Source organism: Cyprinodon variegatus, unplaced genomic scaffold (genome assembly GCF_000732505.1).
Source record: "Cyprinodon variegatus isolate N-32 unplaced genomic scaffold, C_variegatus-1.0 Scaffold708, whole genome shotgun sequence".
NCBI lineage: Eukaryota > Metazoa > Chordata > Actinopteri > Cyprinodontiformes > Cyprinodontidae > Cyprinodon > Cyprinodon variegatus.
The window spans coordinates 321,224-343,940 of record NW_015151161.1 but is presented as its reverse complement, the minus strand read 5'-3'; the positions used below and the strand labels follow the sequence as shown (position 1 = coordinate 343,940).

The 22,717-nt window shown below is 37.2% G+C and overlaps 1 protein-coding gene across 1 annotated transcript in view; it reads left to right on the top strand.

The window, feature by feature from the left end:
• LOC107097585 (sideroflexin-5-like) overlaps positions 1-22,088 on the top strand; it is a 34,636-nt gene extending 12,548 nt beyond the window's left edge. The window contains exons 3-14 of the mRNA XM_015394782.1: positions 497-574; positions 730-756; positions 2,066-2,120; positions 4,760-4,785; positions 4,868-4,921; positions 5,152-5,208; positions 5,283-5,348; positions 7,523-7,613; positions 9,899-10,014; positions 10,349-10,434; positions 17,534-17,651; positions 21,281-22,088. Coding sequence (XP_015250268.1) covers positions 497-574; positions 730-756; positions 2,066-2,120; positions 4,760-4,785; positions 4,868-4,921; positions 5,152-5,208; positions 5,283-5,348; positions 7,523-7,613; positions 9,899-10,014; positions 10,349-10,434; positions 17,534-17,651; positions 21,281-21,358 — 852 coding nt within the window. The 3' untranslated portion in view covers positions 21,359-22,088. The remainder of the gene's footprint in view (positions 1-496; positions 575-729; positions 757-2,065; positions 2,121-4,759; positions 4,786-4,867; positions 4,922-5,151; positions 5,209-5,282; positions 5,349-7,522; positions 7,614-9,898; positions 10,015-10,348; positions 10,435-17,533; positions 17,652-21,280) is intronic.
• Positions 22,089-22,717: the final 629 nt, after the last annotated feature.

The window sequence follows — 22,717 nt, the reverse complement described above, 5'->3', positions numbered from 1 at the left end:
CTTCTACTAAGTAGGATTAGGGAGCTCTGTCAGAGCATGAAGGAAAAGAAAGACCTAAATAAAGTTATCATAGGTAGAACGGCTCATAAATACAACAACAAAATAAATGTTTAGGACTGGGATAGATATTTTCCTTCCTCTAGGAAAGCAACGTTAAATGTCCCCATTCACAGGGGGAGGGTTTAGGTGCAAAATCCAGACCTTTACGTTTAAAAGCCCTGAAAGTGTTGATAAATTAGAGGTGTTTAAGGTTTTTTTGTAAGATACTGTATGTCGATAAATACTGAGACCACTGGTACAAACTAAGAGGTTTTTGCTGTCTTGCTTGGCAGCAGATGGTCGTCATATGACAGATAGATGATCATTGTCTGTTCGATATGATGTTTTTGTCGACTGATGAATAACGTGGAGATTTTAGCAAGACTTGATCTAACTCCAACTCATACATCATCCTAAATTAACTGTAAGTCTTCTTTCAAATCTTTGATCACATCAGAAACGGCTGCAGGAGTGCATTAAGCTGCTGGATGGCTTCAAACAAGGAACTCTTCCTCCAGGAGTCACCGATGCAGAGGTAATGACACACATACTGTGTTTCTGTTTATTCATCAATAAGTTTTTGTAATCATTATTTGTTATTTGGATTATCCCTTTGTACCATTCAGTAACCTAAAACTGCTTTTGAAGGTTTGTTGCTGCTGTTTTAATTTTTCTCTCTCATTTCATCAGCTGTGGCAAGCCCAGAAAATAAAGCAGGTAGGAGTTTAAGTTTTTTTTTTTTTTTTTTTTTTTTACGCATTATTATGTGACTGGATGCTAGGGCTGGGTGATATGAATTTGAAATCCTATCATATCTTGTGGGCCTATTGAGATAACTATAAAATTGATGATTAAAAAACAAAACAAATCAAAAGGTCCAAATTTAGAACAGGCTTCTTCAAGACACCAGTCGCACAAAAAAGTATGATTTATATCACTAAGCACCTTTTAATTAACATGTTTATTAATAATCTTTGAATTTGTCAAGGCCACATTGGAAGAAAAAAATCTGACAATTCAGCCTTTTTTGGATTTTTTTTATTTTGTTGAGTGGCTGCTGCTACTACACTGGTTGACATTGCAGACAGTAGTAAAGAATCAGATGATTATATTTCTATCTTAGAATATGCATATCTACATGTTACTTAATAGCATGCATTTATGTCATCAGTAATATAAACAGTATTTGCATTATTTAACCTGTATCTATATAAAAAAAAACAAATCCAATCAAACAAGGGCTATTTTTTAGATTACTTTTTAATCTATAGTGGCATTTTTTGTTATTTATTATTCAGAAAGGAAAGGGGGTTACAAGAAAGGAAGAGACTTTCAGCAAAGGTCAGCAGGGCCGGGATCTGAACCTGTGACAGCCCGTATATGGGTTATGGTCTCTTCCTCCACATCCCAAAAGCCCCCCAAAAACGTGATTTATTTATTTTTTTTTTGGTTTGTGAACGTATCATGTCTGATATTAGGTTGTTCAAATAATGACAGCTTTTTTTACACACACGTTTCTTATTCATAAAAACCTGGAGCTGCTAAGTTTCAAATCGATAAACTAACTGAAATCTGTCAAAAACACTTTGATCCATTCTTATCTAATGGAAACTTTTGATTGATATTTGGATCCATTCTGGTTTTGGCAGAATTAATTTACTGTTGAAGAATAAAAAATAAAAGCTCTGGATATTTTTTCTCTTTTTAAAGTTGTGGTCTGTTAAGATGGGAGTAGCTTTTCAGAAAAACACAAAGTAGTAAAATTGTCTGGAGATAACTGTTCAGAAGCGGTTCTAAATGCTACACCATATCAGGTACACGGTGGTTTAGGAAAAAGAAACAAAAAAACAAAATAAAAAGCACAAACAGGATGGTGGTCACTCCAGGCTCTTTGTAGCTTCTAGGAAGCAGTAGTTCCACCTTAATAAAGGCGGTTTTATTGCCCCTTCTGTGTACTAGTTCTTGTCATCTTCAGAGACCTGAATCATTTTATCCTCATTATCGCCTGATTTCGCTTTCATTACAGGCCATCATCCACCCAGACACAGGGGAGAAGATCCTCATGCCATTTCGGATGTCAGGTAGAACGCTCCGGTGTGGAAGTCCTGGGGGATGTGGGATCTAGGGGCTTGTTATGTGGTCCAACATGGAGGCGTCGTGCTCCCTGGGACCTGTCAGGGCTCAGCGGTGCTCCTCAGGTTGTCTCAGGCCTGGAAAAGGTCACACTCAGCTGGGGGCTGATTAAAACCTCTCTTGTGGTGGCAGTGTAGAGAAGGCAGTATTTTGGTTTTAAAACATAATTAATTCATCCTTCTTTTTTTTTAAGAAACTCTGATAATTCAGACAGAGCGTGTGAGTGAGCGATGGAGAGCAGGGTGGTTGAAGAAGATAAGGTGGCAGCCGTTAATCAGTTCAGACCAACTTACTGCGTGTCTCAAAAAAAACAAACCTAAACCACATGAACCTGAAGTTTTTTGTGAAGACGTTCCGGCCACGCCTTGAATGTTAACAGCATCTGATCTGCTGGGGTTATATGTGAAGATACCAACACTAAGTATTGCATTACTGTAAAGAGAAATAAACTGGATAAATGATTAACATTTCGTAACCATAGAAATGCCAGACTGCAAACGTAAAAGCCACAAGGCAAAGGACGGGATGTTTAACTGTTCTTAGTGAAACATATCAAAAAGAGTCAGATTGAAAGACTCTAATAAACATACGTTTTCACATCTTGAGACAAATTCCAAATGTTAGACTTTAACTAGGCTATTTTAAAAGCATAAATACGTTTTGATCTAAATATTTCTGTCTGTATGTTTTAACCTGTCCAGGCAGACTGAGTTACAATGTTTAGGCAGTCTGGTAAGAATCTATATCTATAATCTCTTCAGCCTAAAACAAACTAAACCAATCATAGAGGGAGGCGGACCCGTAATGCAACTGGGCTTTTTGTAACTATAACAGTCAAGATTGCAGCTGAAACAGAGCGACTTTTTAATAATGCTATTAATTACTGTTTATTGTGAAAGAGCTGTTTATGTTGTTAAAATTTCAACAACTTGCTGTTGTAAAAGCCTTTCTTTCAAGCTCAAGATGTTTTTGCATGAAGTCTATAGTTTTCTGTTTGGTTCTAAACTTTTTCTGCTGATTCTGTTGGTCCCACCTTTGAAATCAGCTCTATGACTGTTACTAATTAGTAGGGATGATAGGCAAACACAGCTCAAAATCTAAGTTCATATTTAAAGTACTGTGTAAGAAGGGCTGAATGATACTTAATAGTTATATCACAATATATTTATTAGTTTTGGTCGATGCGATATGATTTTAATATTGCTATAAACTAAATAAAAGCCTCTTCAAAGTTTGGACGGTTGGTTTCTACAGTTTTAATAAACATTCAGTCAATAAAACATTTGATAAATATTTGCTTTGAAAAAACAAACACAAAACTAAATAAAATATGTAATTTCATTTAGTAATAGATTCTGTAATTATAGACTTTATTAGAATATATTTATACTAGTTATATTGTAAAATATATTGATATTGAATTATTATCCACCTCTTTAAGTTAGAAGAGAATAGATCAGACAATAGCATCAACAGATTTGCACTGTAAAAATCTATAGAATTAAAAAAAGCAAAAGGTAAAAAAAGGTAAAAAATTGTAGTCAGTTTGGTTGAGAACATTTACTCAGATTGTACTAGTAAAGGGTGTCTTATTTAAACATGTATGAAATACATAGAAAAAACAGGTAACTTCTATAAAAAAAAAATTCAATAGAGAAAAGCCTGAGATGTTATAAGGCAGCAGCGTTAGAAACCACATCACCATCTAGACTGCTGCCAAGACCCGCTGCACGATTAGTCTGTATCATGATGCTGAACAGAAAAATAAGAAAGCATAATTATGATGTTTACATGCAGTTACATTCATAGGTGGGTAGTAGCAAGTTACATTTACTTAACAAGAAAAAAAAGTTACTTTATTGTATTTTTTACCACGACTAAATTCATATTCCTGTGGGTGTATCTCTACTTTTACTGATCTACTTGAGATCAGGTTATCTCAAGTAGGAGTAGCTCCATCAGGTGTAACTTGATCTACTTGAGATCAGGTGAAATATCCTTTCCTGACATTATTTGCGGTAAAGATTTCTAAGTTTATGTTAAAACGATTGATGCAGAAAGGCATTTCTTTTACTCAAACTCTATTTTAAGTTTTGAAATACCAGAATTAGCTAATAACTCTCTGTTTGATTACGTAATAAACATTAAATCAGATGTTATGTAAACTCAGGATTTAAGCAACCTTTTTTATCTTACTTGAGTAATTTCTGGATTTCTATTTTCTACTTTTACTTGAGATTAAATAAATTGATTGAAGCCGTGCCACTGTTACCAAAGTAAAAATCTGGGGTACTTCACCCAAGGAAATGATTTTGAACATTGCTTTCTTTCTTTGTTGTAACTGTTCTCTTGTTCTGAATGTTTATGCAGAGCCGTTGCTGCGTGACACATGCACGCATTGTGACATTGTGTTTTTTTTGTTTTGTTTTTTTTAAGATATTTTTATTTTGCCTTTACTATAGTAAAAAAAAATTGAAAGATTTCCCCATTGTACTCTTGTTAAATTGCTACATAAGATGAAAAAGGGATTTTAAAAAGTTTTCAATGGATTATCTGTCAGGGCAATAATACTGACTGTCTTTTATAGGTTTTATCCCATTTGGCACTCCTGTGGTAAGATTTGGCCTTTACGTTTCTTAGTCGTCTCAATTAGTTTAATCTAAACTGAAGTTGTATTTTATTGTTTTGTTTGCAGGTTGTTGGCCTCCTTCTCCCTAATCAAACGATGGCCTCCACCATCTTCTGGCAGGTGCTCCTTAAACTGAGACCTAAAATGTTTTCATCTTTTGAAGCATCAGTTTAACCCAGTGTTTCTATCTTATCCTCTTTTCTGTTTAAAGACCGTCCATTTTACTCTAATTAGGTCATAAAAAAAAAAAAAAAAAAAGAAATAAGGAAGCATACCAAACCCTTACAAATTAACTTTACATCTACCGTTAGGACTCTCGCTCATTTCTATTCATGTTGTACTTTTTCCAGTGGTTAAACCAGAGTCACAATGCCTGTGTCAACTACAGCAACCGCAATGCGTCAAAGGTAAATCAGTGGATATACTCAAAGTGATTCTTTTTGTATTGTTGATTTTCCTACTTGTCTTTTGCTCTCTTTAGCCTGCACCATTTTACAAATTCTTCCAAGGCTATGCGGGGGCGGTGACCAGTGCTGTGTCCATCGCTGTAAGTTCCTGTTGTACATCTGCCTCTTCCAGAAATGCTGAGTTGATGCTGATCAATAACTTTACATAGGTATAAAGGCCCATAAGCTTTTTTTTGGACCCTTGATGTAGAAGCATTACGGTAACATCACATCCCCTTGAAAATGTGAATCCCAACTTTAAATTTTTGTACATGTGGATAATTAAAAAAAGGAAAATCATGTCCTAACTACATCACTGGTGGTCATCATAAATTTAGTGTAACTAAAAATGTTTAATTTATTTATACTATGTCCAAATACCCTGGAAATATTTTGGATAAAATATTATTAAAATTCATTCTCACTTCCTGCCTGTAATAATTGGTCATCACTCTGTGTGTAAGAGGGTACAATGAGTCAAACAATGAGTCAAAACTTACGAAGATTTGGAAGAGAAAAGGTTAACAAGCTTACAAAAAAATTCCTTCTTCTTTCAAAAGATAGAATCCAGGACTCAGGAATAGATCTAGCTCCGTTTCCATGGAGCTTAATTGGGTCCATTATGTTTGTAGAAATTAAATTGTTTTTGAAACTGGAAAAAAAATCTAAAACATTTTGAACTGAAAGAGAAAAACGATTTGAAACCAAAACTAAAAAAGATAAAACAGAAAACTAAATTTTAAATAAAAATAATTATTTGAAACTGAAAACAAATGTTTGAGGGGTTTTTTAAAGGTGTTTTTTTTATAAGTAGTGATTCAATCTATTCTCTTAAAAAGCAATAGATGGTGACCCCTTGATGTATTTCTAGTTGTTCATGAGCAAATGAGCTGCTGGTACGGATCATGCCACTAGTACAGATGGAGTACTGGTGCAATAGTAGTGACAGTCCCATCTTATCCGTTTGGGGAAAGGTTGGACTACATTGTCATTTTATATATCTAATTTGTCTGCACCATCAACACCGAGTCAAATTCCTTGTAAGTGCAAACCCACTTGGCAATACATTCTGATTCAGCAAGACTTCCTGAGTAGATTGGGTAAGGTAACGCATAGTGACCGCCTACCAACATGCCTACCAACATGCCTAGAAATCTATTAAGCTTCTTTCTGTTCCTCTAACAAATATGAAATCCTTGTTTCTGATAAAACAGAGAGCAGCAGCTACACCTTCATCCTCCTACGTTTGTTTTGGTTTGGCTGTGGACTTGGAAGCTCTTGCTTTCTTCGCAGCTGTATGTCCCGCCTTAAAGCTTAATGCTGCAATAAGATTGGCCAATCATTTCGCGGTTGGTTCTTGAACAGTTAAGGCATGAGTGAGACAAGATGGATTCTTCTGTGTCTGCAAACACACAGGTACTGCCAGAATCCAGCTGTCGAGGAAGGTTACAGAATTTACAGGAGTTTATTTTCCTTGTAGCTGAAGCTCCCTCCTCCCTAACATTTACTCATTAGCATGATTTTTCTCCCCATCATTATGACACATGCTTTAAAGGATCCCTGTGGTTAAGAGCTGCAGTCAGCAACACATCCACATGCCGATGCGATGGTTCTACTTAGTTTTGTTATCCTGTAGAAGCAACAACATCCCTACAAAATTAAATTCTAAAATTCAGTCCTCTATTTTTATTTTTTTTTTACATTAAGCAGGTGTTTATTTCCTTTTCATATAAAAGCTGCCATTTTAAAGGAGTTTAATTTTTGCATAAAGCTTTCCTTCACAGCCTTCCGAACATATTTTCATTTTTTCTTACCTCCATGTCATCACCTCAGTCGTCAAAAGAGTATAATGTCCTCTTGTACGTCTGGCTGAGACGGCCTCAATCTTGGACAAAGACCTCAAACTGAGCCAATTACTGGTCCTGCTGGGCGTATTCCGGCTGATGGCCTTAGGCCTGACAACGATGGCGAGCACAGAAGAAAAAAAAATCCCAGGGATTCTGAAGGGAGGAACGACATGCCGGGAGGGGGGCAGGAGCCCTCCAATTACACATCCATTCTAGTGGCAACCTCACGCTGGGCTGGGGAAAGCTGGAGGCTGAGGTTTTTTCACGTCGGTTTGTTATCTGAACACGTACTCCTTTGATTATAACACTTTGGGGTTTTAAATTTCAGCAGAGTTTAACTATCAAGGGAAGCCTTGTTTAAAATATCCTAAATATTCTACATGTTAAGCAGCATTGCAAATAGTAAAACACCTGCTTTAATCCCTCAGGTTGGGCTGAATGTTTTAATCCAGAAAGCGAATCGATTAAGTCCGACCACCAAGCTTTTGGTGCAGAGGTTCGTCCCCTTCCCTGCCGTTGGTAAGCTAAAAAATATGATGTTCGTTTCTTTTACCTTTATTCTTTAAGTTGACTTGAGGTATGAGTCTATATTTAGTTTTTTATTATTTTAATGACAATAACATCACAATTATTCTCAAAGAACATCAGAGCTTCAGGATGTAGGCTCTGATTCATCTATGGAGCCCATTGAGTGCTGAAAACCTGGTTCTTTTCTGAGATCAAACCATCTCTCTGTGTGAAATCCAAGAAGGGAGCGATTCTCTTTATTTTTTGTTTTCTTTCCTTTTTTTATTTGTCCGTTTTCCTCTCTGCAGGGTTAGAGACGTGCTGAGAGCTTGCTTTGTCAGATGAGAGCAGAGCCACAAAGCTGATTTTTCGTGCCACCTCCCTGCATCACAATCGCACCCAGGGGTATAGACCCGTGTCCCACAATGCCCCGGGCTGCTGGCGCGTAATTAAATTGTTTGCCTGCCGCCCACCCCCTCCATGCCGTGGCGGCTCTTCTAATTAAATCAACAGGTTTCTGCAGTGCAGCCTTTGCTTGGTAATTGGTTGCTCGCTGGAACTCTACTGCTGCAAACAAATTGGATAATTACCCCTAAAGTGGCGTCTATGTCAAGGCCTCATTTACCTGATTTCAGTTTGGGCATTGTTGTTGCAGTTGTTGTGTTTGCAGGCCCATATAAAAGGTAATTAAAACGGCTAATTGAAGCGAGAGAAAGCAAAGTGCGTTTGAATTTTCACCCATTTGATTGTGTTTAGTTACTTAAGGCAAGATTTATTTTGTAATAAGCTAATCAAGGAATTGCCTGTCATTCAAATAAATTATAAAAGAAAACTTTACCTGGAGCTAAATCCACAATAGTTCAAACATTTGGCAAAGAATGTCTTTACTTTTGAAATGTTTTTCATTATGTGTGATGTTTAGAACTTCATTAAAATAGGAATTCTAATCCACAAGCCTCCCAGTAGTTATCAGATACAATTAGAGTGCACATAAATGTAATTATTTTAAATAATTACAAGAAGAAATGTCAAAATTAAGCTGCACAGATTGAGTAATTATCAATACAATTTCCCAATTACTTTATTGGCTTTGTTAAGGTAATTACACACAGGTTTTTGAGAATTTGATCTTTTAGCTGTATTTTTTCTTTATTTCTTGCCAAAATCATTATATCTGTCCTTTTCTAAATTAGCATGTATTAAATGGCCTCAGTTAATTAAATCCACCTCATAAGGCAACCTGCCGTCCCTTCGGGGCCCAGGAAAGATAACTCTGAATGCTGTTGTCTTAAATTAAAAAGGCTCGGGGCACAACCACTAAACTCTCTAAAATGAGTTTTTCTCTTTCCTATTAGAGTCAAGAAGAAAGGTCTATCTACACTGACATACATTTGTATTCATTTTGGCGAACTGAAATAAATAAGACAGAAGCTCCAAAGCTGTTTTAACGTTTTTTCTTTGTACAGATTTCCAGTCAGGTTCATGGCTGTCTATTGTGGATAATATTTGACGATAACATGACGCATTAAACTAAAGCACCCTTTGATGTCTATAGGGCTCTTTGTTAGTGTGAGGAAAATGTGATTTCTAGGGAATACTCAGTGATGTGCTGTTGTTCCCTTAGAGACATGCATATTTAGAAATGCCTTCTCTTTTTTTATATGTTTTGTTGCTGGATGACATACAACATATTTGTTTTTACAAGTGGATCAGTATGGCTGTTGCTATAAGACTCCACTTGGTAATTGTGAATGAAACTTAATCACAAGATGCTTTGTGGGGGAAAAATTCAATTGACACAGAGATGGAAAAAGAGGTGAGAAAAGAAAAAGGGATGGGAATTAAAGTAAAGACATAGAGGTGATAAAGGAGAAAATACAAATTCAGAATAACTCCTAACAGTCCGATTCCATATTTGCATGAAACAAGAAGGAAGCAAGTAAAACAAAAGAGGGAACATTCTTTTATATACAAAGATCAAAAGCAAAACCTAGAAAGATTACACAATGTTATTCAGAGCTATATATAGTTGAAGTTGCACCTTATTTAGCATAACCTTCACCATGAGCACCTGAATCCCTTCTGTTAGCATTGTAGCGATCTACCTAGAACTTTAAGACCCAATGGAGTAAAAACAAATTATTTCACTTTTGTACCAGAACTTAAAACTTTGATAAGCAGTGTATCTCCCATTCAGTTATTCTTTTTCAGTCCCCACACAGTATTGCATGACCTCATATAAGAGTTGGTCAGCAATGAGATTTTTTGAACCTTTTCATTATTTTCTTTCTTTACAGCAAGTGCAAATATCTGCAATGTGGTGCTGATGAGACACACTGAGCTGTCTGATGGTATCGAGGTGCTTGACGACAGCGGGCAGGTGGTGGGGACGTCAAAAGTTGCAGCAAAGCATGTAAGTCGCAAAGCCCCTATCTGTGTATTTGAATAGAGATGTATAAAAACAACTGTTAATGCTATTATTATTACTTTACCAGGTCATAGAAACAGAATATTTTATTTCAATTAGTATTTTCAACCCCCTAATAAAACTTTAAATGACTGTCTGGTCAAACTAAAAGTGTAATAACTTCTACTTGTCAATATAAAAAACTGTAAGGGTTTGGTTTTTTGCAATTTGGCTTGTGAGATAAAAACAAAGCTAATATGATAATATTATCATTGTTATTATTATTATCTATACTTTTGTAAAATACAGTACATTTAAAGAGTTCTGATTTTTGTTACAGGCACTTATGGAGACTGCCCTGACCAGAGTGGTCATGCCCATGCCAATCATGGTGCTTCCTCCCATGATTATGGCTGTACTGGAAAAGTAAGAACATTTCTTTCACTAATATTGCCTCCATTGTTAATTCTATTGCTGTCTCCAAACCTTTTGAGGAAATGTAGAAGTCTATCTGGTTTTAGATTTCGACTACGGTGACTTCAAATTAAAAAAATTACATAAAATATAAAATGTCTTTATTTCAGCTGTGTTTAACTGTTTCAGTTTGGCCGATATAGTTTTGAAATGAATTATAACTGCGTGTTTTACCAACCCTTATGGTATCCAGCGTTTTCATACCCTTTAATGTTGCTTACATTTTGTCATTTCCCAGCCACTAACATTTGATTTTTATATATATTTACTTTTTCTGTAAATGACCAACAGAAAATAGTGAACTTTAAACTGGAAGTAAAGTGATTAATGGTTTTAAATGTGGTTTACAATTAAAATCTAACAGTTTTGTATTTAGCTTCTGTGTCAATAATCTGTAGAACCACATTTTGGCTCAATCAGTGCTCAATCATTGTCCAACAGTTGAACATACAATAACTAATTATAAAATAAAAAATACTTAATCTTACTTAATCTTTTAAGTTGAACACTTAATTATTTGGCATTTAATGCTTTCCATTTCAAATTAAAAACATCATTAATATGTTGCCTGGAAGTTGGTGAAGAATTGAAATAAAAACAAAATAAAATTATATTTTAACCCTGTATTTATAAAACTGGATCTCCCTTATAATCACAATTAAACTTGATGAATTGAGAACAAAATACAGAACTGATTGATTGCTTAGAGTTGTCATCCTGTTAGAAGGTAAACCTTCACCCCTTTCCTTGAATAGTCAGGATTAATTGGCTGGTCTATAGATGTGGTCAAAACCACCTGGAGCTTAACCCATTCAAGACTGAGGTGATGACGATTGTTTTTTTTTTGAGAACTCCCACAACATTACTTTTCTTTACTGTTTTAAGCAGCACAGTGTCCAACGTAGAGTACCTCTGGTTCTGGGAACCAGCCTCTCTCAGAACCAATATCTCCCTCATTCATAGTAACTGGTCAGTTGAAGGTCCAGGTGAGGTTGTACATCTTGTAGTAACTCAAGAAGTACGCCTACAGCTTCCCCCATTCTACTGCTTATCATCCTTTGACCTGCTTTCATTCAGTCTATTTTATACCCATTCATAACTGATTGGTTTAACGCATCCACAAATCAGGACAGGTCCAAACAGTAACAAACAGTTAGAGGACCATCTGACTTGACCTTCTCTCCATTAAGGATCTATACACGGCGAGGAAAGGATGAATAACATCTCTGCCAACCCTGACATTTTGGACACAAGCTCTCTTTCCTTAAGCGGAACGCTCCAGAAGATACGTTTTTTTCTACTTAGATATTGTTATTTAAACCCAACTCATTTTTAGATTTGTTTTTACATTCACTTGTTCCTTTTAGGGTTATTTTCGTCAAAGAAAAATTAAAATTGGCCAAAAGAAACCTTTCACCGGCTGTGCATATTCTTGTTGGGTACAAATCGATGTTATTTCCACCTACCTTATAGAAAAGAAGAAACGTTTAGTATACCTATGAAAGGCCTATGAAAGGTAAATCTTAACCTCTGTTCTGTAAGTCTCTTCCATTAATTGAATCCTCTGTTATCATATTCAGAGTTGGAGGATTTTAGATGCTTTCCTTTAGATTTGACGTGTTTATTTAGCAGTCCTTCGATCGATGGATTCTTTCAGCCTAATGGAGGAATTTAGACATCTTTGGGAATCTTTGACAGCACTTGTCCCAACCACTCTGAGTGGGCGGGCTCAGAAAGCACAACCTGTTCTCCAGGTGTGTTTGGGATTCCTGTAACCTGAATAATTGAACGGGGAGGTAGAGAAAGACAGAAGGAGTGTGCATGTAGGGGTCTGCTTAAAAGTGATAGACCAGGTTTGTGTGTAGTTCTCAACCTCCTTTATGTCAGCTTGCCTTCACTGGCTCTCAATGAAGCGAGAACAAGGGGACAGAGACGGGTCCCCCAGGCGGCCCCTCAGTGATGGATTACTCTGTTGAGTACATATTTAGAGGAGTGACAGCAGATCTGTTCTCATACATTGCTATGAGTATATTAAGGGAATTTCTTTTTTTTTTTAGAAGACCAACTGAAAATGTAGGCAAAGTACTGAGGTTATGAAATTTAGGAACAAGCTTTTTATGTTGTAATGTAAAAATATGTTTTAAAGAAGAATAACTGTTTAAGTATGTATTTCAGGACCTGACAACATGAAGGAATTACCTTAGAGTACTAATGTAACACCTTTCAAGTGTTTAATAAACATTATGGAAAATATGGGTCTCTACCATGAATACTAGAAAAAAAATCAAGGCCCTTTTAACAATATAACCTACATACACTGGCAATTATACAGTAGGAAAAGAAAGTAGTCAGCCACTGATTGTAGATGTCCTATTATTTAGTGAGATTAGAGAGGTTTCAAGGCTACAATTTAAACTAAGAAACAACATGAGAGAAAAAAAATAGAAGGAATCACACTAAGTTTTTGAAATTATTTATGAATTCTTGACAAAATTAAAGGAAAAAGCAAATTTTTTGAAAAGACCCACCCTCTCCACTTTAAATATTGGCTCCACTTTACCAGCTCCCGAGAGGGAACGCCTATTGGACGCATGCAAGAGTATGCCTTCTCCTTGTGCATGCTCAGTTTAAAAGTTGCTGTTTGCATCACTCATACAACCTTCCTTTCCAAGTGAAGATGTTCAATTTTTCCACATTGTCAGACTCACCACCGTTACGTAAACATATCATCAGAGTGATTGTCAATTCGGTGGACAACTTATTTTGATGATCCACCTTGAAAAAGAACATCCTCCAATTTGCCTTAAAGTATTTGGTCATTTATAAGGTTCAGCTCAATAATTTTGGTTGTCATTGACAGAGGTCAGACAATTGTTTCCAGGTCTTCACCATTCTTCCATCCTCTAGAGCTATGATATTTGGGGGCTGTTGCTGTTCAACACTGACCTTCACTCCTACCACAAATGTTTCTATGGTATTTAGGTCTGTAGACTGGCTTGGCCACTCAAGGACCTTCACACACTTTTTATAGAACCACTCCCTCTTTACAATGATCCCAGCATGACAATGATCCAAAAAACACAGCTTACCTGAGCTGAGAGCCAGCAACATTTCATCTTCAATGTTGTCACTGATGGAATGAGGTTTTGAGATCACCATTCATTTTTGAATGGTGACTTTGAATGCTCTCTCATTCAAAATCTCACCATTCATGGCCCTGTTAAAGTCGTAGGGAAATCATATATAAAGGTCAAATCATTCTGGCTTAAACATGTATATAAATGTACCCTTTATCAGACTACATTGTCCCAAAATTTCTTAAAAAAAAAAAAAAATCCTGTCTTAAAATCTGTTGGGGTTTTTTTTCATTACCTTATGCCGGCCAGTTAGTTATACGTCAGCTTGTACACCTAAATTCGGCCAATCATTTATAAAGGGTCATCTGTCAATCAAATTATTTCGGTCAGCATCTTGATTCATATGTCACAGCTAACATATGTAAAGGTTGAAATAAGAAATAAGAGTCATTTACTTTACTGTGAGTTATGTCCCAGTGTTCACAGGGATGGACGTCTGTGTCTTCAGCAGGCGTAGAGCTAAAAGAACTGGCAAGCGTTGCAAGGCAAGGGCTCAAACACGAACGGCTGTAAGCCTTTTACACCAAACTAAGCTTCTGCCACCCTGGCTTCCCTTTCCACAACATCTTTGTCCCCACTTTCCTCCATTATATAAAAAGTGTATGACGGAAGAGACTCATCCACGACCTCCGATTCAAAACTCTCCTCTTCCGCTTTCCATAGCGTTCCTAGACAGTGTTGTTTCTAAGCCACCAATTTAGTGCTTCTTGGTCCCAATGTAATTTCCCATTGGGAACCTACAGTACTAGCACTAAGTTGCTAACTAGTTAGCAAGATGCTTCTGATAAACCGGCCAAAATCAAACTTGCTTGCGAACCTTCCGCCACAACAATTCCGACCTCTTGATACACAACCAATCCCATTCACTTTATTTGCTCATGTAAAGTTAGGCACCACTCGGGAGAATTCGGAAATGCAACGGTTGGAACGACCGTTTCTCTACGACTTCAATTATTTCTACACAGATAAGTGATCCCATCCCTTCTGAAGAAAAAAAGCCCCAAAGCCTTATGTTGCCACCCCCATGCTTCACAGTAGGTATGGTGTTCCTGCATTAACATTATTCTTCCTCCAAACACCAAGACTTGCGTTCAAACCAAAATGATCTACTTTGGTTTCTCCCGACCACATGATATTCTCCCAGTCCTCTTCTGGATCATCCATATGCTCTCTGGCAAACTTTAGACAGGCCTGGACAAGTTCAGTCTTTAGCAGAGGGACACATCCGGCACTGCAGGGTCTGAGTCCCTCTGGTCATAGTGTGTTACTGATGGCAGCCTTTGTTACTTTGGTTTAGCTTTCTGCAGGTCATTCATTAGGTCCCTCTGTGTAGCTAAGGAATAACATGACACATATGTAAGGGGTAAGATAGCAGTCAATAAAAACATATGCGCACATGCTCAAAATTGTAAATGTAAGTCAATAACGAGAATTTAAGATTTTTTTATTTATTCCTTTAACTCATACATATGTGACATGAGATGTTTAATCTGTGAGAAGACACATTTAAAAGTCACGAATACAAGTTAGAAGTAGCAACATTGCAACAGTGCAAAACTACAAAAACCGTATTGAAGTGTAGAAATTCCAAATGTATGATGACAAATAACAGAAAAAAGTTTGCGAGTAAAACTGACAAGTAGACAAGTGTGAATTGCAAATTTACCCGAGCGGAACTACCTAATAAAGCTGTTTCACTTATCCTTTAGTGGTAATGCAGCGAAAAGTCTGCATAATGCCAAGCGAAGACTAACTGGGTGGAGTGCCGGCCTATTGGTTAGGGCCTGGAATCCTGAGGTTGTGAGTTTGAAACCCACTCCCACAGGCTGCCACTCTGGGTCTCTGAGCAAGACCCTAAACCCCCGATTGCAATTTTAATGCATTTGTGCAGAGTTAATTTCTCCATTGTGAGATAGATAAAGTTCAGCTTATTTTTTTATTTTATTTTAAAAACGAACCATTGATTGAACATTGTACTGTGCGTACATTGAAAACAACAGCAAAGATATAACATTCCATCTATGGTTCAGACAACCTTCAGGCGCATTACAGGCTAACCTCTTTACCCAGGATTATAATTTGTTCTGGTAAGTTTGTGATTTGTACACGTACTTTTGCAAAAAGAACAACTACAAATCTGCTTATTTACTTACATTTACAAATTCAAACACCTAAGCTTATGTTTTTATTGACAATAATCTTATCCCATGCAATAGAGGAGAGAGGCTATTTGGCCAGAGTATGTTGGGTTCATAGCTTGTGTAAAAAGCCTCCTTAAATGTGCAGTTTAAGCTTTTGTGTATACTCTCTGAATGGGTGAGAAGGCTAGAAAGGTAAACTTCCTATCCTCCAAATGAGGTCATCAAAGGCTGACTGATATTAGGGTGACTTGTGGCTACATGGTGTGATAAAAGCAGACAAGGTAGATACTTGTTGGTCAGTTTAGTCAAAAAGACACTGGGACTACCATAGAAGGATGGATCAGACTTGATTTGGACACTGGATAAGTCATGGTGAAATGCAGCGGGATAGAAGAGATTACATGACTATTCAATTCAATTCAGTTTTATTTAGATAGCGCCATTTAACAACACATGTCATCTCAAGGCACTTTACAGTTCATCAGATCATACACTCAAATTGATTCAAAGTTTTCTATCTAAGGAAAACCAGTTGATTGCATCGAATCATTGACTCAGGTGCAATCCCCCACATGACTAGTCAGGAGTAGTGTCCTCTTTGTATGTGAAAAAGCTCTGAATAGAAAGGGAGATGTCCAAAACTAATTTTGTGCACTATAATCAATCTCAGAATATATTGCCACTGTCATAATAGATATAACCACAAAGTCCTATAAACATCCTTAAAATGAAATAAAAATTCAACGACTGTTTTGTAAAAGAAGCTAACTGTACTTGGAGCATGAAGCTCTGAGGTAATACTGAGCGTCCATGGGTTTGCTTACTCAGACAAAGGACAGAAAGGATACAATCCCAATGAGCTTTCTCCGGGTTAATAAATGATGTATATGAAAACTGCTGAATGTTTGCATTCATTTTGCCTTAGATCTACTGGAATGTGATCCTGAGCTGACAACTATGTGTTCCAGATACCAAATTCTCTTTATCCATTTGGACTCTTGCTATGCTTACCCTAAAAAAACTTTACATAAATGAATTATACTTTCAGTATTTCATTATATTTTCCTATTGCAAAAGGTTCTTCACATTTAATGTCAACGTTTTATCCAGATTTGTCTGGTTGCTGGCTAAGGATTATTTAATAATGGCAGCAAGTTAAACTCAGTGAGACCTCAGCCTGAGCTTGTTCTGTTTACGGGTTACATAGAGCATTTAAATGCAAGCAGAATTAGATGAATTTGTGTCAATAAGGGTTTAATGGCATAACATCTTTTCATCCTTATTAAAGAACACCCAGACCTACCTTACCTTACCACTTGCTTCTAAACATATGTGGCAACTTCTCTCTTTATCATGCACTTCTGCAAGATGTGCATCTACTCTAGTGTGTGTGTGTGTGTGTTTCTGTGTGTGTGCATGCGTGCATGCATAGCCTAATTAAACCATGGCAGCCATATGTGTTAATGAGCTCCCTCATTAGGCAGTTGCTTTCCTTGTTATGGGGGGGGCGTCGCTGGTGGAGGAGAAAGCTCCTGCTGAGGGAACTGTCCCACACACTGAAGAGCAGATTATCCTGTGGCAGGAAATCAATGTAGAAAATGTCCTTACTTCTGGCAATGCATTGCAGGCTTTTCTTTAGCTGTATCTTCTGAAAATGGGACTGAATGAAAGTATTTCCGATTGTTTAATAATTTTCCTGGGTGTTTAGATTTAAATTTTATTCAAAGTTAAATTGCTTTAATAAAAGAGTCCTAACTTTTTCTTCCCTCCCAGGCTTCCTCTCTTGCAGAGGCGGCCGAGGCTCGTCCTGCCCGTCCACAGCCTGGTGTGTCTGGCTTCCTTTGGTCTGGCTCTGCCACTCGCCATCAGCCTCTTCCCACAGATGTCTCAGGTACCTCGTTACAACAACCCATAGGTTCAGAGCTGATGTGGCTCAGATATATGTTTAAAAGTAAAAAACAACAAAATTTACACCAAACCTTGCAGAAAACATGCACAGCACATGATCATCAGTTTTTTACACAATAGACCTAAGCTTACTAACTTTATTCTTTATTTTACAGTTAACTGTGGGTGTGTTGTGCTTCTCTAAAACACTATTAGTTTATCTTTGTATACATGGAGGTGCTGTCTTCCAGTGGGGGGGGGGGGGCAACTTTTGCCGTTTCTCAGTATGTGTACTTGTGCGTTCTCATGTGCTTGTGTACTCGTGACACGTCATCAGCCTCAGCCCTAGTACTGTTCTAATTCACAAGAACAGCAGACCAGGGACAGACAAAGTGCCTGGATGTTGTCTTCACCCCTCCCTATTTACCAAGTATGCATCAGAGCAGACTTGTCCAGTCTTGAGATTGACAGCTGTCCCAGCATGCACTGCGGCAGCAGCAGGTTTCAATGGAGCGCTCACAGAGCTCAGAGTATTAAGTTAAAACTTCTCTTTTCTGTTGCTGTTGTTCAATAAAAGTACGTTTTAAGATCATTTAAGGCGAGAACATTATACTTTTAAGCATCAATATATGGTTCATTTACTGATTTAATGCGTAATTAAAAAAACAATTTCCAAAGATGAGAGGACCATGGTAACCTGCGGACCTCTGAGGGTAATGGCAGCCAGGTCTCACCGCAGCCCTTCTGCAGCAGTCCTCTCTCGGCATAGCCGTGTGAAGTACCGCTGGCTCTGGTGGCGATTTTTTGGTTTTATTTTGCAAAATGTTCATTTGATTTGTGTTTATCTGACTGTGTTAATTATTATTCCCCCAATAAATGAAAAAATGTATTATTATCTAGAGGCTATTAATAACAGGAGGTGAAATGCAGGTCTAGATGAGCCGGGCAAGTGGTACGTTTCTGTTCCAATTGAAACATATTTATGCTGCGTTCTCCCGTTCTCACCAGGACCAGACTTTCCTGTGTTCTTCTCAAGGACATACTTGGCAAGGACACCAGTCCGTACTCGCGTTATTGTGAATTGAGAAACGGCCTCTGTCTAATCACACAGATGATTTTTCTGAAAAACTGATAATCATGTACTGTAGATGTTTTTTTTTTGTCTTTGTGACTCAGAACTCTCCCATGGTTGCCATTTTTTTCCCCCCCAAAGTCTCTTTCTTCATGTTGTAAAAAACTGCCAGTAACTACCAGTATTAGAAATTAAAAGTATTTTCCCCTCTTTTTACAAGCTAATCTTCCCCAGCCCTGGGGAAGATTAGCCTCAACTTAACTTAAACTTTGCGAGAAGCAGCTGATCATTAGCCGTTGATTCTGGATTCTCTAAACTGGTAGCATCTTTGGAAGATCTGTTGGACCAAGGGACGCCAGTGGCTCTGTTGGACTTTCCAAAGTAAATACAGTACAGTGACTTGCTCCATAACAACCTTTCCGCCATTTTGAGGTGAAGCCAAAACCCAGCAGATCGTTTAGTGGAGCCTTTTGCCCACCGTGTGGATTGCTTTCACTCATCAGGCGGATTTTTGGTAAAATATAAGGCGAGCAAACGCACAAGAAACTGCTACTGACTTATTTGCAGTTTATTTAAAATAATGCTTTTATGTGCGATCTATTTAAGGCATTTTTTATCTTATTTTATTGTTTCAGCTTTGTTTAAAGAGGATGTGCTCTTTGAAAATTAAAAAATATATATATTTTTCAAGGGAGTCCTGGCTAAGAGGTAACAGCGTGTAAAAAAAATCTAATCTACATAGATAAAGAAAACAAATAAAGGTACATGTTGTTAAATCAAAGCCTTTAGTTTGGAAGTAAAACCTTGCAGTGAGATAAGTTCAGTTCATTAAAAAGTTTTATGAAGCAAGTTCCAGCATGAAGGAGGGGCGTGAACAAAGGCTGTTTTTGCCCCATTCATTCTGAGAAAAAGGGACAGAGACCAGCAGCATATTGTGGTGAGTGAAAGATATTGGAGGGCAGATATTAGCCGGAAGTAGACCAAGTAATTCTGTAATAAAAGCTTAATGAGGTGCCAAACCAGACCATCCCACCATGAATATTAATCACAACAATTTGTTGACATTTTTCAGTTTGTTTTGATCCTCAAAGAAGAAAGATGGACTGACTCTAGCATTATTCAACACTGGCACATAAAAACCCAGCTTCAATTTTAGCCTTTGTCTGAGCTTTTCCACATCAGGCTTAAAAGAGAAGGTGACAAATTCAAAATATCCAGATATTTGTACATGTGAGCCAGCTCTGTCTCATTTTATTCAGTGGTAAACACTAAATGGATCCTTTGCAGCCTCTTGGATCTAGAAAGATACAACAGTTTGGTTTTTAAGTGTTACCAGAACCTACAGGTGAAGATTTGTTTGTTTCTGTGTTTGACAGAGCTCAGAGACAATAAAGGGCAAATGAAAGCACGTTCACCAGTGCAGTGTAGAATGCACCCGCATAACAGACGTATCAAATGTTCATGAGTTACCCAACCAAATGCTTAAAGCTGTTCTGGGAATTCTGCTTAAACATTAAAGGAAATTATCAAACTTTAAGATTCATTTCATTTTATATTTGACACTGGGTCAGAAAGTGATTTAATTTTGTGCTTTATCTAACAAAAAAATCTAATCTTTATTGAAAACCCCCTCAGTTCGGGTTGGCCATGACTCAATTTCAGTGACTGATGTTTTCCCACTAACATCTCCTGAATTCCTTAGTGTTTCTCTAATGAGGCGTAGCCCTCTGAGACGTAACCTGTGTTGTTCTGATCCGCTCCCAGCCTTTTTTCACTGCCACTGATGCCATCCAGGCCAACGGGCCGAGATCTAACTTTAGCCTCATTGGCTAAGAACGTGTCATTCTGCTCATTAAACGGCCGTGGTAACATTTTTTTTTTTCACTCCGTTTCGCCCCATCTTTGTGCTCTCTCTGCCAAGTGACTTGCTGACACAAGCCAGCCAGCCCTGGCTTTAAAATGTTTAGGATTTAATTACCACTGGAAATAGCTCAGACAGCCATATGGCAAAAAACTTCAGACATATGTGCCGCCAACGGTCCTGTGAAAAGCTGCCTCCCGTTCCACGGAGGAGCCTGTTTTTCTCTCACTAGTCCTTTTTGCACTTTCGCAGGAATAGCAGATGAAAAAGCAAAAGGAAAAAAAAAAAGATCTATCCCAATAAGCAATAAGAAAGCCCTGCTCTCCGGGACCCCCCGCCTACTCAATTTGTCCCACTTCCCCACTTCACACCTAGCAAGATGTCTGATTAAGGATTCTGCCTCCAACTCCAAACAGCCATCTGTCTCTGGTTCAAATATTATTAGATGTAAACCTCAAATTAGACTTTAATCTGCCAAATTGGCTCTTTTTGCATATTAGTGGCAAATGAAGAACAGTTAAAGCCTTAAAGAATATATCTACTTGCATTAAAGATGTTTGAATATCTCACAACTTATGTTAATGATATATAGATCCATCTATAAAATACACATAAACAATGTAAACCAAGCATCTAAATGCTTGTGCTTATTATTTTCACTTGTGCGACTGACCTTTTGGTTGTGCTTTGACTCCCACAGATCAGTGTGAATCAGCTCGAGCCAGAGATCGCGATGGCAACAGATTGTAAGATTTTGACGTACAATAAAGGGCTGTGAGGGATCCCTCCTGACCATCGCTCACTCTCCGTGGGTCGACCTCGTCCGACGCTGCCAGAAAAGGAATGTGGAGGAGGTAGCATATATTTGCAGAAAACAGCAGCTGATCCTGACTATACATGTCAGTAGAGACGATAGTCACTGGATAAGCAGTAACAGTGACAGCTAAATGTACATCACAACGCCTCAAATGTTAGCGACATAACATCATGGAAACTTACCAAATATTCGGTGCCAAATAAGCTTAACTGAAAAAAAAGCTGCATAATTCTGGCGGCTTTGCAACTTGTTTAACTTGGAAAACATAACAGCTTAAAAGCAAAAAAAACATCTGTATCAAAAAACAATTGTATTTTCTGTAAGCAAAAATTCACGCTGATGAGAAACCGACTTGTAGAAAAGTTTTTAAAAAGTATAATGAAAACAGAAACACTTATCTGTTATGAATGTGAAGCAGAAATGCCTTTAATTATATAAACCCGATTCCATTTCCATCCTTTCTAAAAGTTGTGCCGCTTTTTGACTGAAGATTTTTCTCTGACTTAAAGCAGAAAAATAAAACTTGGAAGAATTTGCTTTCTCAGCATTTTCCCCTTTTTTTTTCTTTTACACTTGAATCTCAGGTAGAAAAACTGTGATGATAGCAACAACCAGCAAATGCTTGGTAGAAAATGACTATTATTTCAGTTGAATATAAGTACAATAAACAAATGTATTTCAATGTCTGCCTCTTTGTCTCTGTTTTACTGACGTTTAGCATTTGTCACATTACTGTTTTTGGGTTAGAGAATGGCTGTCAGCTCATTCTAAGGCACCTCTACGTTTTACAAGGAATTCCTTTTTTTTTTTTTTTTACCTTTTAGAGGTGAGTAGACTAAGAGTACCACTATTTCACATTTTTTACACAAGTGAAATTAGGAAGTAGTCATCCAAGAAATTACTTTAGTAAGTGTAAATAATTACAATGTAAAGTGGCTTCTTAATTACGGAATATTTGATTTAATGTTTATAAATTACATATTCAGAGAAACTGTGATGTGAAAATTTTTGTATTTCAAAATATAAAATGAAATACTAATAAAAAGTGTTTGCCCAGAAGAAACATTTTTTTACATAAATTTTATTAATCTTTAAATTGGGTAACATTCATGTTAGGAAAGGGAAGGCTAAGCAAGTTTTCTGCTGTTATTATGTGCAAGTGTAATTTAACTTTATCTCTGTAACTCATGATGGGTGGAGTAACCAGAAAATGTACAAGAATATTACTTAAGTAAAAGCAAATGGAAAATAACATCCATCTACTCTTAAATTTAGTTTTTTTTTTTTTTTTTCTCAAACCATTTACCCAGTGCCTGGATG